Here is an 11,037-nt window from a genome sequence, read left to right as displayed (position 1 = left end):
GGGTTTCTTACGTATAAGATTCAATTAAAATAAATTACTATTTCTATTTGTGATGTTCAATGGCTTATGGCAACCTAATATTTTTTATGAAGTTATTTACAAAAAATTAAAATTAGGACTTTAAATGAAATATTTGATAATTTCTAATATTTATTTTTCAAAAGTAGCTTTTATTGGCAATTGAACTTAAGGTTATATTAAAATAAGAAATGCTAGATCAATTGTGAATAATTTTATATTTTGAACATATACAAACAAGGTACAAGCCAATTTCATATTGCTACATAAAAGGCAACTCATTTATTAAGACTAGCTTCTCTTTACTTAAGAACTATAAATATTAAAAATAAAACAAAACATATTAACAACATACATATAAACCTCCTTATTCATAAATTAATTGACAAAAGTACTCATCTGTCACTTGTCAGCGTAAATACAAACAATGAACCAATTAGTACTTTAGTAATAAGTGCAAATCGTTTTTTTATGAATAAGTTGGTATAAACTTAGTGTTTTAACTTAAAACAATTTGTCTAGAACCATCTCATTTTAAGTAAATAGTTTGTTTATTAATCAATTATAATACATAAATAAGTATGGAAGGGTTAAAAAGACACTGCAAGCATGAAACAAGAATAAGGCTGATTTTAGTATCACCCTGATGGGTCAAGAGGCCCAATGCCGAGCCAGGATTTCATTTTAAATATAACATCAAGTCTTTTCTCACAACTGATTTCCTACAGCCATGACATCTTGTCTGTGTAAAAAATTATACATAATAGTATCTGTTAAATCAAATTAAAGGCAGTGGCTTTAGGACAAAGTTCAAACCTTATATATCTAGTCAGGATGTGATACCAATGAGGTAATCAGATTAATATTCATATCATTTTCTATAATTTGTATTGTAGCTGCACAATCAAGGCACAAAATTACTCAGAGTGTTCCGTGGACTGTATTCATTTCGTGCTACTTAAAAAATATTCTAGTAGGCGTATCATCATTAGGGAACTCAATAAACGGATGTGTTTCTTTGTGTTTCAACATTACTTTTGTATTTGTAAATTTTTCACCGCAGACATCACAAACGATACCGTCGTCGTTTGACGAATCAGATTCATCATCGTTCTTCTGGCTCTCTGCCATCGCCCGCCCAGACAGGAGATATTCTTTCATGTTCCCGTGCTTTTCGGACATTTTATGCAACCGCAACCTATTCTCTGAAGTGCACTGGTACTCGCAAATAAAACAGACATATTTCATATCACCGGTATGTAATTCGGCATGAATCTTTCGTTTTTCCGGTGTGGCAAAGCGGAAATCGCAGAATTTGCAGGGATACTTTCTATCCGGCGAATGTAATCGCATATGAGATGCCAAAGCGACTTCGTCTCTACAAATCTTTCTGCATTCAACACAAATTACTCCATCTATAGTCTCTGGCTCTTCAGTACTTCCCGTATTATGGTGTATTCGTCTGTGGGAAGTTAGACCTTTTTGACTAACAAAAACACGGCGGCAATCGTCACATTGGAATCGAATTTCCGCTTTTAAATCAGGACTATGCATTTCTACTTGATGTTTCGCCAGCTTATCGGCCTCGTGAAACTGAACTTCACATTCCTCACACTTCCAAGCCTTGACTAACTTCGAAAACGCTTCCAAAACATCTAACACCGACTGTCCTTCGACCTCTGCATGATCAGTTTTCGTATGTTGAGCGAAATCGATTATTTTCGGGAATGTTTCATTGCATTTAGGACATATGTAAGGCTCCTTATGGTCTTCCATTACGTGGCTTTTCAATTCTGTGAGCTCCGAGTAACTTTGTTCACACATAAAACATCTTAACTTTTGATTACCATTCATCACTTCTGATATAACTTTATATTCCATGAGTTGAACTTTTTGATGTATCCGTAAATGTTTGAACAGTTCCTTTCGCGTGTGGTAGTCTGTTGGGCAGAATTTACATGGAAACCGTTTACGATGTAGTCTCCTTCTATGCGAAGCCAATTCTTCTTTATCATGGAACTGTTTGGAACACGATATACAGGAATATAATGATCGCTCTTCATCGTCTATATCATGAGATCGGAAACACGTTTCCATTCTACTTCGGCGTTGAAATACTTGTCCGCAAGTACATTCATAACCTTCTTTCTTTGTTTCTATATTGACGTCAACTATTTTTGTGTCAGCATCGTCTGGTTGTAGAATCTTCTGTTCTTCTGTTATTAGATTCATTCGTCGTTTGTCAACTCTTTCCTGACGCGCTTTCATTTTATTAATGTCATTTAAATTTATGACTTTTTTCAAAGATTTTTTTTTCTTCCCATGACCTTCAGAGTTTTTAATTCTTGTTATTATTCGCATTTTCTTGCCGCGTTCGTAATTTTCAATTGTTTGGTGAACTTGTAAATGCTTTTTTAGAGCATAAGGCCGATCGTAAGCTTTATCACATTTTTCACATGTATAATTTTTTTCTGAATTCACTTTTTGTTTTTTTGCTTTAAGAAGTCCATATGCTTCTTGTTCTAAGGAGAGTATGTTTCCAGTAATGGAATTTAATTGAAAAGGCTCTGAATAATCTACATCATCATTTTCATATGATGTTGGTAATATTTCTTCAGGATTACCCATTTTATTGTAAGAATCTTCTGGCATGACTGGATGAATTTCCATTACAAGAGTTTTAGTAGTTTCTGACTGTATAATGCCTATATGTGGGTTTGTTATAGTTGAAGTTGTGCTGATGAGTTTGTTTGATATAAGATGTGTCTCTGTAACTGCTACATCAGGTTCTTCTTTGATGCTGTCACTGTAATTGTCAGGATTCTGAAAAAATTACAATGTCCTATTTTATTGTGTATTTACATTTAACTAGATTATGTTAGCTTGGATATACATGGACATAGTTGATGAAACATAAGAAAAGATTATTAGCTGTGTATCTTTTCAAATCTGAACTGCAACAAGCTGTCAAATTATTGTCAATCTGTTGAATGATTAAGGTTGAAAATTGTTATTTTTCTGTTTAAAGGAAGAGTGATCATTCATCTAACCATATACCACAATTAAGGAACCCTAATATCTCCATTTTCTGTATCATTTACATTCTTACATACTAAATTAAATAAGTATCTCCATTTTGTTATAACAATACTTAACAACATAATATGATCACTGATAAAACACAATATTTTTAAGCAAGACCTTTAAGTGCAATATACTCAGTTTTCTAGTCTGATCCCATTACAATAAAACCACATGTGGAAGAAGCCATTCATGATTAATTAAAATCTCTATTGAGTGATTACTACACTTTATATATTATTAAGTTTATGTTACTGCAAATATTCAACACAATTGGTTTGTAATTTACAAAAAATAAAGCTGTTATATGATTATATACAACTATCACACCAGACATTTAATTTTAATATTTTTTAGTCATGTTTTCCTACTTTCTTTCCATAATTCTTCAGGCTTATATATTATGTATGTATTTTTTTAATAAAGTAATTAACATAGCCAACTACCTCAAATTGATGATAACATTCCTCCTTCATGTCTTCTTGCAGGCATGTTTCAACATTACCCAGAGCTGTTGCTTCTTCACTGTCCATACTATCATCAAAATTTGGAAAATCATATGAAACAATATCTTCTGATTCTTCCTTAACTTCTATATCTCTTTCCTGACCCTCCATTTCCAACTCTTTATTACTTTTATGAATGTCTTGTTCACTAGATATTTCTTCTTTTACCTCAACTTGTATATTCTGAAATGGATTATCATTTGCTTCATTGACATCTTCTTCAAGCTTTATCTGAATATTAATTTCTTTTTTGATTTCCATTTCAATATTTGGTTGAAGAAGGTCTTCAGCAAAATCATCTTCTTTTGAATCAGACATTTCTGGAAAATCACAAAATTTAACTTTACTAACAAACGCTCGATCAATCAAACAATAGACATTATATACATTAGATTCTATTTAGTACTATTAGCAAGTTCCAAGCGCATATAATTTGAAATAATTGTCAAGTATTCCTTAAAAATTAAAAAAATCTGAAACCCAAATTACTACTACTAATTCGATACGTATTAGAACGCAAGCATTACCTTGCTTATCACTGTAAAACAAAATTGAGCACGTAGAAATATGCACTGTTTTGAATCGCTAGCTGGCTTGCTTTAATTTTTAATAAATTACACAGTGCGACAAAATTAAATACGGAATAACACTATGCCGACTGGAGTATTTATCTTTCATTTTTGGAAAGTCAAGACTAAAACATATAAATCCAGTCTGAAAACTAGTAGGAAATGTAATATATAGATATTAAAAACTGGCTTAGCACGATTCAAATAAGAAATATTTAGACATCTCACATCTGATTTCTGAATAAATTTAGTACATTTTACGACGAAAAGCTACATAATTACTTTTGGCAATTGACATTAAGTTTTGAATCGAGATAAAAGTAAAGAATAGGTATTGATGTAAGAGTCTACTGTCAATTACTAGTCTATCGGAATTCATCTGTAGTCAATAGTCAGTAAAGGATGCGTACACTCCATACATCAACTTCATTTTCTATATTCCTTGCTTTTTGTATCGAAAGTGGAATTGAAATTTAAAAGTAAGAACGCATCCTATTTATTTTATATATTTTGTACAGCTGTGCTTTGTTATTGTTGTATTATATTTAACAAAATGATTACAAATTTTATTATCTTACATTATTTCAGGGAAAATGTCACAAAGAGTAGAAGCAAAGGATATTATCAAAGCTCTAATAAACGGTTCACCTAGTGAGCAATTTTGTATAGTATGTTTTGAGTCGGTAGAAGGCACAATTTCTGAAAATGTTTTCACAACTATTTGCAATGAAGATGAAGAGTTTTCCGTTGAACAATTGTTGAAAAATATATGTAATACTAAGGTTTGTTTGTAGAAATCAAATTATATTAAATGCATTATTTTTTGATATTTTATTCTCGTTTTGACTAATATTTTATTGAATAAATGTATAATAATAATTTCTATTTTCAGCTCAACCTTACAAGCAATGATAGGGTTTGTTTAAAATGTTTGAAGCTAGCAACAGCTACATATAAATTCTATACACTGGTTAGTAATAGTAGAAACATATGGGATTTTTATGTAACAGAATTAACATCTCAACTTTCAGTAAATAAGTCTGAGCTAATGAGTGAACCAACCATTGTTGTATTACCCAATATACTCTATGCAAAAAAATATTTGGATCCAGAAACAAAACAAAACATAAAAGACAACATAAAAAGCATTATGAAAATAAATGGAAGACTATTATGTAAGTCGGAAAAGTCTAATGCTGGGGCAGTAAAGAGTGTAGTCCAACTAAAGCAACGGAGATCTTGGAAAAGAAAGCCCATGATATCTGAACAATGTACGCAGTGTCCAGCAAAGTATAGAATGCTTGGAAAACTTAAAGAACATATGAGAATGGAACATGGAACAGATATTCATATTTGCAAGGTATATTTTTATTGTGTCATTTTTGTTTAGATAAGTTTATAATCAACATGTTTTTTTTTGCTGTTTATTGACCCTGTGTGTAGCCTAATAAAGTGTTTATAGCTTGCTATCCTATATGATACTATAACACCAACACTCTAAAAGGTACAGGTATAATGTCATAAATTCATGTTAGACAAGTTTTATTTAACTGTGTTCTACTTGCTTACGTAAGTTTGCTTAAATAAAGTAAAAAAAAAATTCTAGGTTTGTAATGCATGCATAGAAGATGAAGGAGACTACAAATTTCACATACAAACGCACACTAATTTATACATTTGTGATCTATGCAGTATGACATTCAGAGGCAGAAATGGTGTAATTAATCATTTAAAATGGCATGAAAATATAAAAAAACTTATAAAAACAGATCAAGGTCATATTTGTGAAATTTGTGGACTTATTTTTGAAAGCGACAACACTTTGGAGGAACATAATATAACAACACATGTAAAAAATTATACTTGTTACTATTGTGGAAAGATGTATAAGGGAGAGGGGTCATTTGAGGCGCATATAAGAAAACATGAATATTATATGAACAAGATGTAAGTTATTATAATTATATTAAATTTGCAACCATTCCATTTCAAATAGAATTAAGTTTTTAGGTCTGTGGAATCATTAAGACTCTAAACATTGCATTACCAAATAGAAGCAATATTCTTTTCAGAAACTCAACAGATAAAGCAATAGATGTAAGAAAGCATGGCAAACGGAGCTCATTCACATGCTGTCAATGTGGGAAGTCATTTAAACATGAACGTACATTGATGTTCCATGAACGATTGCATACTAATGAGAGACCGTATGTGTGTGAAGTATGTATCCTTCATGCTTAAATTTATAAAACTCTTTATAAATGGCCTTTTAGATAATTTTCTAAATCTAGCAAATATTTAGTTGAGCTACAAAGACTACTCATAATTTCTTCAACATGTATTGAATTCCCTTTTATTGTGTTATACAATAGTGACATTGCTGATTTTTATTATTTAGTTTTCATTTAACTGAATTTTGAAATACCCAAAGAGAGTAACAAATTTGATGTAATACTTTTTCAAAGGTGTGTGGAAGGAACTTTGTAACAGTAAATCGTCGCAATCAGCACGCGTTATGTGCGCACACGGCGCCTACGCGACGCTGTCCACTCTGTCCTGCCCTCTTTCATTTGAGGTCTATGGTCAATACTCATATTAAGAAGGTGCATATAGATTTTAATATTCCACTTTGTTTTTAAGTATTATTACTACTTATTATATTTCAATTATTTCGTTATAATTTATTGTAGGTACATCTGAAGTCGAACAAACGTTGTCAACGCCCTCCAAAATATCAAAATGTGTACTGGAAAACGAAAACTGTCCCAATTCAAGAGTTGAGCATTGCCATACAAGATAAGGTCTTTAATTTAGAAGCAGGAAAAAATATCAATGATTTAGTAAGTAGATACTTTTTAGAAGAGTAAATATAGAAAATTTTAAAAATAAACTGTATTTCCCTTTGTGTTTATAGAACGGTAGCCAAATAGTTATATTTATTTTTTAAATAATTAGGAATTATATCACACGGCAAAATAAAAATTACGTTTCAGCATGTTCATTAGTTTTTTGTGTGTAATGGCGTTTCTCGTTAATGTCTAACACTACTATAGGTGTGCGCATATGTTGCGGAGTGTGTAGGAAATTGAACATAATCAGTTGCTAATATTTATATCGCGCTGGTAGAACGACCAATTGTACGCTATACTCTCGCAATACCAAATGTGTGGCATAGATAAGAAAATACATTTAATTTTCTTAAATGTAGTAGTACGGTTAACCATTTGAAAAACTTATACAATGTAAATATAACGAATGCAAGTGTGTAGTGTTACATGATAATAACACTATAATCAAATCTAACGAAAAGATAGTAATTACCTTTGGTAGGTACTTTTCTGAGATTCCAATTTCGACCACTAAATCTCTTCGATCATCTCCCGCCCTCGCTGAATCGTTCCTCAAAGATAATGTAAACGTGCAAGTTTTACATTTCCACCCATTGGTGTCGACGATATAGTTAAGTAATAAAAACCATAGACATTATAAACACTACTGATCCTTGGGGTATTTCTGTAAAAGTCATTAGTAGTATAATTGATATAATTGCTTCCCATTTAGCTATAATTTTTAAAAATTGTATTGAAAGGGGCGAGTTTCAAACATAGTAATGTAATTCCATTAAAGCAGGTAGTATGTCCGAAGCCAGTAACTTTAGACCAATTTCTGTACCTATCTACTTGTAGTAAAATATTAGGTCCTTACATATGAAATTGGCGTTTTGTATGGGAGGAACAAAAAGCCGAATATTTTTAAACATAATATATTTAATTAATCAAAGTATGAACCATTGTTTTCTATGCACTTTTGCCATCTCATAGGTAGTTCATTGATCCCTTTACTAAAAAAACAGTCGGACGGGAATCAATAAAATCTGTGAAGGCGATTTGGACTGCCCCATCAGAGTTAAATTTTTTCCCTTGCAAGAAGTTGTCCAAATTTCGAAAAAAATTGTAATCTGTTGGAGCAAGGTCCGGGGAGTACGGAGGATGTCTTAGACATTTGAAGCTCTTCTAATTTGGTAGCCGTCTGTTGTGCAGTGTGTGGTCTAGCGTTGTCGTGAAGTAGCAGTGGCGTGGAGCGATTGACCAGCCTAGGTTGTTTAGCCGCTAGCTTTTCCATCATGGTTTGCAATTGCTGACAATAGACATCAGCCGTAAGTCTGGCTAGATTTGAGAAAACTGCAATGAACAATACCGGCACTAGGCCGCCAAACGCTTACAAGTAACTTTTTTGGGGTTAATTTTCGCTTGGGGCAGGATTTGGCTGGTTGGCCAGGATCCAACCATTGCGCTGAGCGCTTCCGATTATCGTAAAGAATCCATTTTTCATCACAGGTAATGATTCGGTTTAAAATACCTTCATTATTGTGCCGGTTCAGTAATGTAACGCAGCAGTCGACGCGCGTTTGCCGGTTTGCTTCAGTCAATTCGTGAGGTACCCACCTTTCAAGCATTTTAATCTTCCCAATTTGCTTCAAGTGAATTAAAACAGTTTTATTACTAACGCCGCCTGCAGCTAACTCGGACGTGGTTTGCGATGGATCCGCTTCCACAATAGCCTTCAATACTTCATTATCAACTTGGGTCTCAGGCCGTCCACGGGGCTTGTTCTGCAGGTCGAAATTTCCAGAACGAAAACGTTGAAACCAAAAACGAACTGTGTTTTCTTTTGCAACATGACCGCCATACACATCATTCACCATTCGAGTCGTTTCCGCAGCACTAGTGCCACGGCGGAACTTGTACTCGTAAATAATGCGATACTTTAAGTTTTCCATTTTGTAAAATGAGTGACGCAAACAGAAAAAAACAAATGAATGACGGTCATCGAAGCACAAATACATGAGTAAATAGCTGTACAAATTTGAATTTGAAATTCCTAACCAAATAGGAGGTATTTGAGGTCCAAGTGGCCAGTACGACAAAACGCCAATTTCATATGTACGGACCTAATATTTAAAAATCCTGTATTAAATGAACTAGTCATTTTAACGTAAACAAATTATTACATAATAGTCAGTTCAGTTTTACCAAGGGTCGCTATATAGATATATAGTTAGGGATTGGGAGTTGTCGCATGACGCTTTAGGTGTTTTCTGCGACTTATCCAAAGCATTTGATTGTGTCCAAAACCAGACCTTAATCGGGAAACTCCGTCACTATGGCATCAAGAATACCGCACTGAATCTTCTGTCTCCCTACTTACACGGTAGAACTCAGAAGGTTAAAGTGAATGGAAAGATGTCCTCTGGGTCGGCAGTAAATATAGGGGCACCACAGGGTTAAATTCTTGGACCTGTCCCCTTTCTTGTTTATAAAAATGATCTACCTCCATCGTATAGAAAAAACATGGGATAGTATTGTTTGCTGATGATAAATCCTTGATTTTTAAAATCAAACGACAAGTAACAAATTATGACAATGTGCACATTCTTCGAATGTCCATTGGTTTAGTATAAATAACCTTCTGCTTAATCCAAAAAACAACGAAATCTATTACATTTTGTGCAAAAATGCAAAAGTTATGGATTCTAGATCAATTATAAATTCTGAGGAATTGAATCTGGATGATACAACTGTATTTCTTGGAATCACTATGGATTCAAAACTTCAGTGGTCCTCTCATAATAACGGATTGACGAAGACTTAGTTCTACAGCTAACACGTTTAAAAGGATTCGCTCACTAACTGATGTCTATACAGCTAGACTTGTTTATTTTCGTTACTTTCACAGCTGCTGTCACGTTGCTGATGTCGAAATTATTTTCATCTTGCGGAAGAGAGCTATTCGTGCAATCTATAATTTAAAATGTAGGGAATCTCTGAGAGATAAATTCAAGGAAATTAATATATATACTTTCCCTCGCAATATATAAAAAAAAAATATTATGTATGTTCTTTGCCTTTTAATAAATGTTTTAAAGAAAAGCTGTGTAAAAAAACTTACTATTAAGTTAACGATTATTCAGTTGATAAGAGGACTAGTGCTAGACAGGCTACCTTGTTGTTTTATTAATTTGCGATATTTATTTTAAAATAAGTGTTGTTTGCCATCGTCATTTTTATGATTTGTTATTCTAAAAGAGTACCGAGAGCTACACCCTCCGTCTTCTTTGCCGATGAGTAGGGATGTCTACTGATTTAAATTTAATGACGTGGATAAGTGATATCTGTATCTTATATTCCACAATAAACATTTTATTTTAATGCACCAAACAACAAATTAAAATATATTGTATGATATACAATCTGTCAATTTCGTAATATGCAGTTGTTTCACACTAAACACGTTACTTTATCACAAAATCTAAAGTAAACAATTACAAAATTATGTAGTACCAGAAATATTATCGCTTCGTACTACATAACTGTTAAACTAATGTTTAACAGGATTAAAAACATTAAATCATACTGATGGATTAATTACTCGACCAAAACGAGTTGTTCTGATTCTGTAGAAGACAATGTAGGTGGTTCAAGATTTGTAAGAAATAGTCAGTATTTCTGTTAGCTACTTTAGTTGGTTATGGATATTAATTGATATTGCGGCTTGACGATTAAGGTATAACAATAATAATTGAAAAACTAGATATTTGACACAGCCATATTTTCTTTATTATCTATACATTCAAGTAAAATGTGTAATTTGTTTATTTTTCAGTGACATCAGCATCACTCCAACTGTTTGAATTCAACAGAAATATAGCAATAATTTTTCATTGAATTTGAAAATTTATGTAATTTAAAATGAAAATAAATTTTTGAGGAAGGTAAAAAAAACAACAATTGCCTTTTTTTATATATACATTTATTTTTTTTATTTTTTTTATATATATATATATATATTTTTTATCATTATTT

At 32.3% G+C, this 11,037-nt stretch overlaps 2 protein-coding genes across 4 annotated transcripts; one reads left to right on the top strand and one right to left on the bottom strand.

Annotated features, from left to right (window-relative positions):
* Positions 1-217: 217 nt before the first annotated feature.
* Positions 218-4,419, bottom strand: LOC123720495 (zinc finger and SCAN domain-containing protein 2-like). The gene is made up of 3 exons (XM_045677125.1): positions 4,133-4,419; positions 3,546-3,925; positions 218-2,841 (listed from the first exon to the last, which is right to left on the bottom strand). Exons 2-3 carry the CDS (start codon positions 3,921-3,923, stop codon positions 973-975), a joined length of 2,247 nt encoding a protein of 748 aa, XP_045533081.1. The 5' UTR covers positions 3,924-3,925; positions 4,133-4,419; the 3' UTR covers positions 218-972.
* A 156-nt stretch (positions 4,420-4,575) lies between these two features.
* LOC123720760 (zinc finger protein 879-like) lies at positions 4,576-10,983 on the top strand. 3 transcript variants are annotated; one of them, XM_045677514.1, is made up of 8 exons: positions 4,576-4,653; positions 4,763-4,956; positions 5,067-5,534; positions 5,781-6,121; positions 6,247-6,394; positions 6,640-6,777; positions 6,865-7,014; positions 10,838-10,983. In XM_045677514.1, exons 2-8 carry the CDS (start codon positions 4,768-4,770, stop codon positions 10,838-10,840), a joined length of 1,437 nt encoding a protein of 478 aa, XP_045533470.1. In that variant the 5' UTR covers positions 4,576-4,653; positions 4,763-4,767; the 3' UTR covers positions 10,841-10,983. The 3 variants fall into 3 exon arrangements, with proteins under 3 accessions (XP_045533470.1, XP_045533469.1, XP_045533471.1); XM_045677513.1 differs by lacking the exon at positions 4,576-4,653 and having other exon boundaries at positions 4,714-4,956; XM_045677515.1 differs by lacking the exons at positions 4,576-4,653; positions 4,763-4,956 and having other exon boundaries at positions 5,480-5,534; positions 5,867-6,121.
* The last annotated feature ends 54 nt before the right edge of the window (positions 10,984-11,037 follow it).

Source organism: Pieris brassicae, chromosome 2 (genome assembly GCF_905147105.1).
Source record: "Pieris brassicae chromosome 2, ilPieBrab1.1, whole genome shotgun sequence".
Lineage (NCBI taxonomy): Eukaryota > Metazoa > Arthropoda > Insecta > Lepidoptera > Pieridae > Pieris > Pieris brassicae.
Note: the sequence above shows the minus strand (reverse complement) of the source record. Positions and strands in the feature narration are given on the sequence as shown.

What these genes read in the sequence shown, in the direction of transcription:
- LOC123720495 (XM_045677125.1), bottom strand. Translation starts at nt 3,923, where the DNA reads ATGTCTGATTCAAAAGAAGATGATTTTGCTGAAGACCTTCTTCAACCA. An exon ending in AATGTTATCATCAATTTGAG is followed by an intron (nt 2,842 to 3,545) that starts GTAGTTGGCTAT and finishes TAATTTTTTCAG; the next exon opens with AATCCTGACAATTACAGTGA.
- LOC123720760 (XM_045677514.1), top strand. Translation starts at nt 4,768, where the DNA reads ATGTCACAAAGAGTAGAAGCAAAGGATATTATCAAAGCTCTAATAAAC. An exon ending in AAAATATATGTAATACTAAG is followed by an intron (nt 4,957 to 5,066) that starts GTTTGTTTGTAG and finishes TTCTATTTTCAG; the next exon opens with CTCAACCTTACAAGCAATGA. An exon ending in GAATATTATATGAACAAGAT is followed by an intron (nt 6,122 to 6,246) that starts GTAAGTTATTAT and finishes TATTCTTTTCAG; the next exon opens with AAACTCAACAGATAAAGCAA.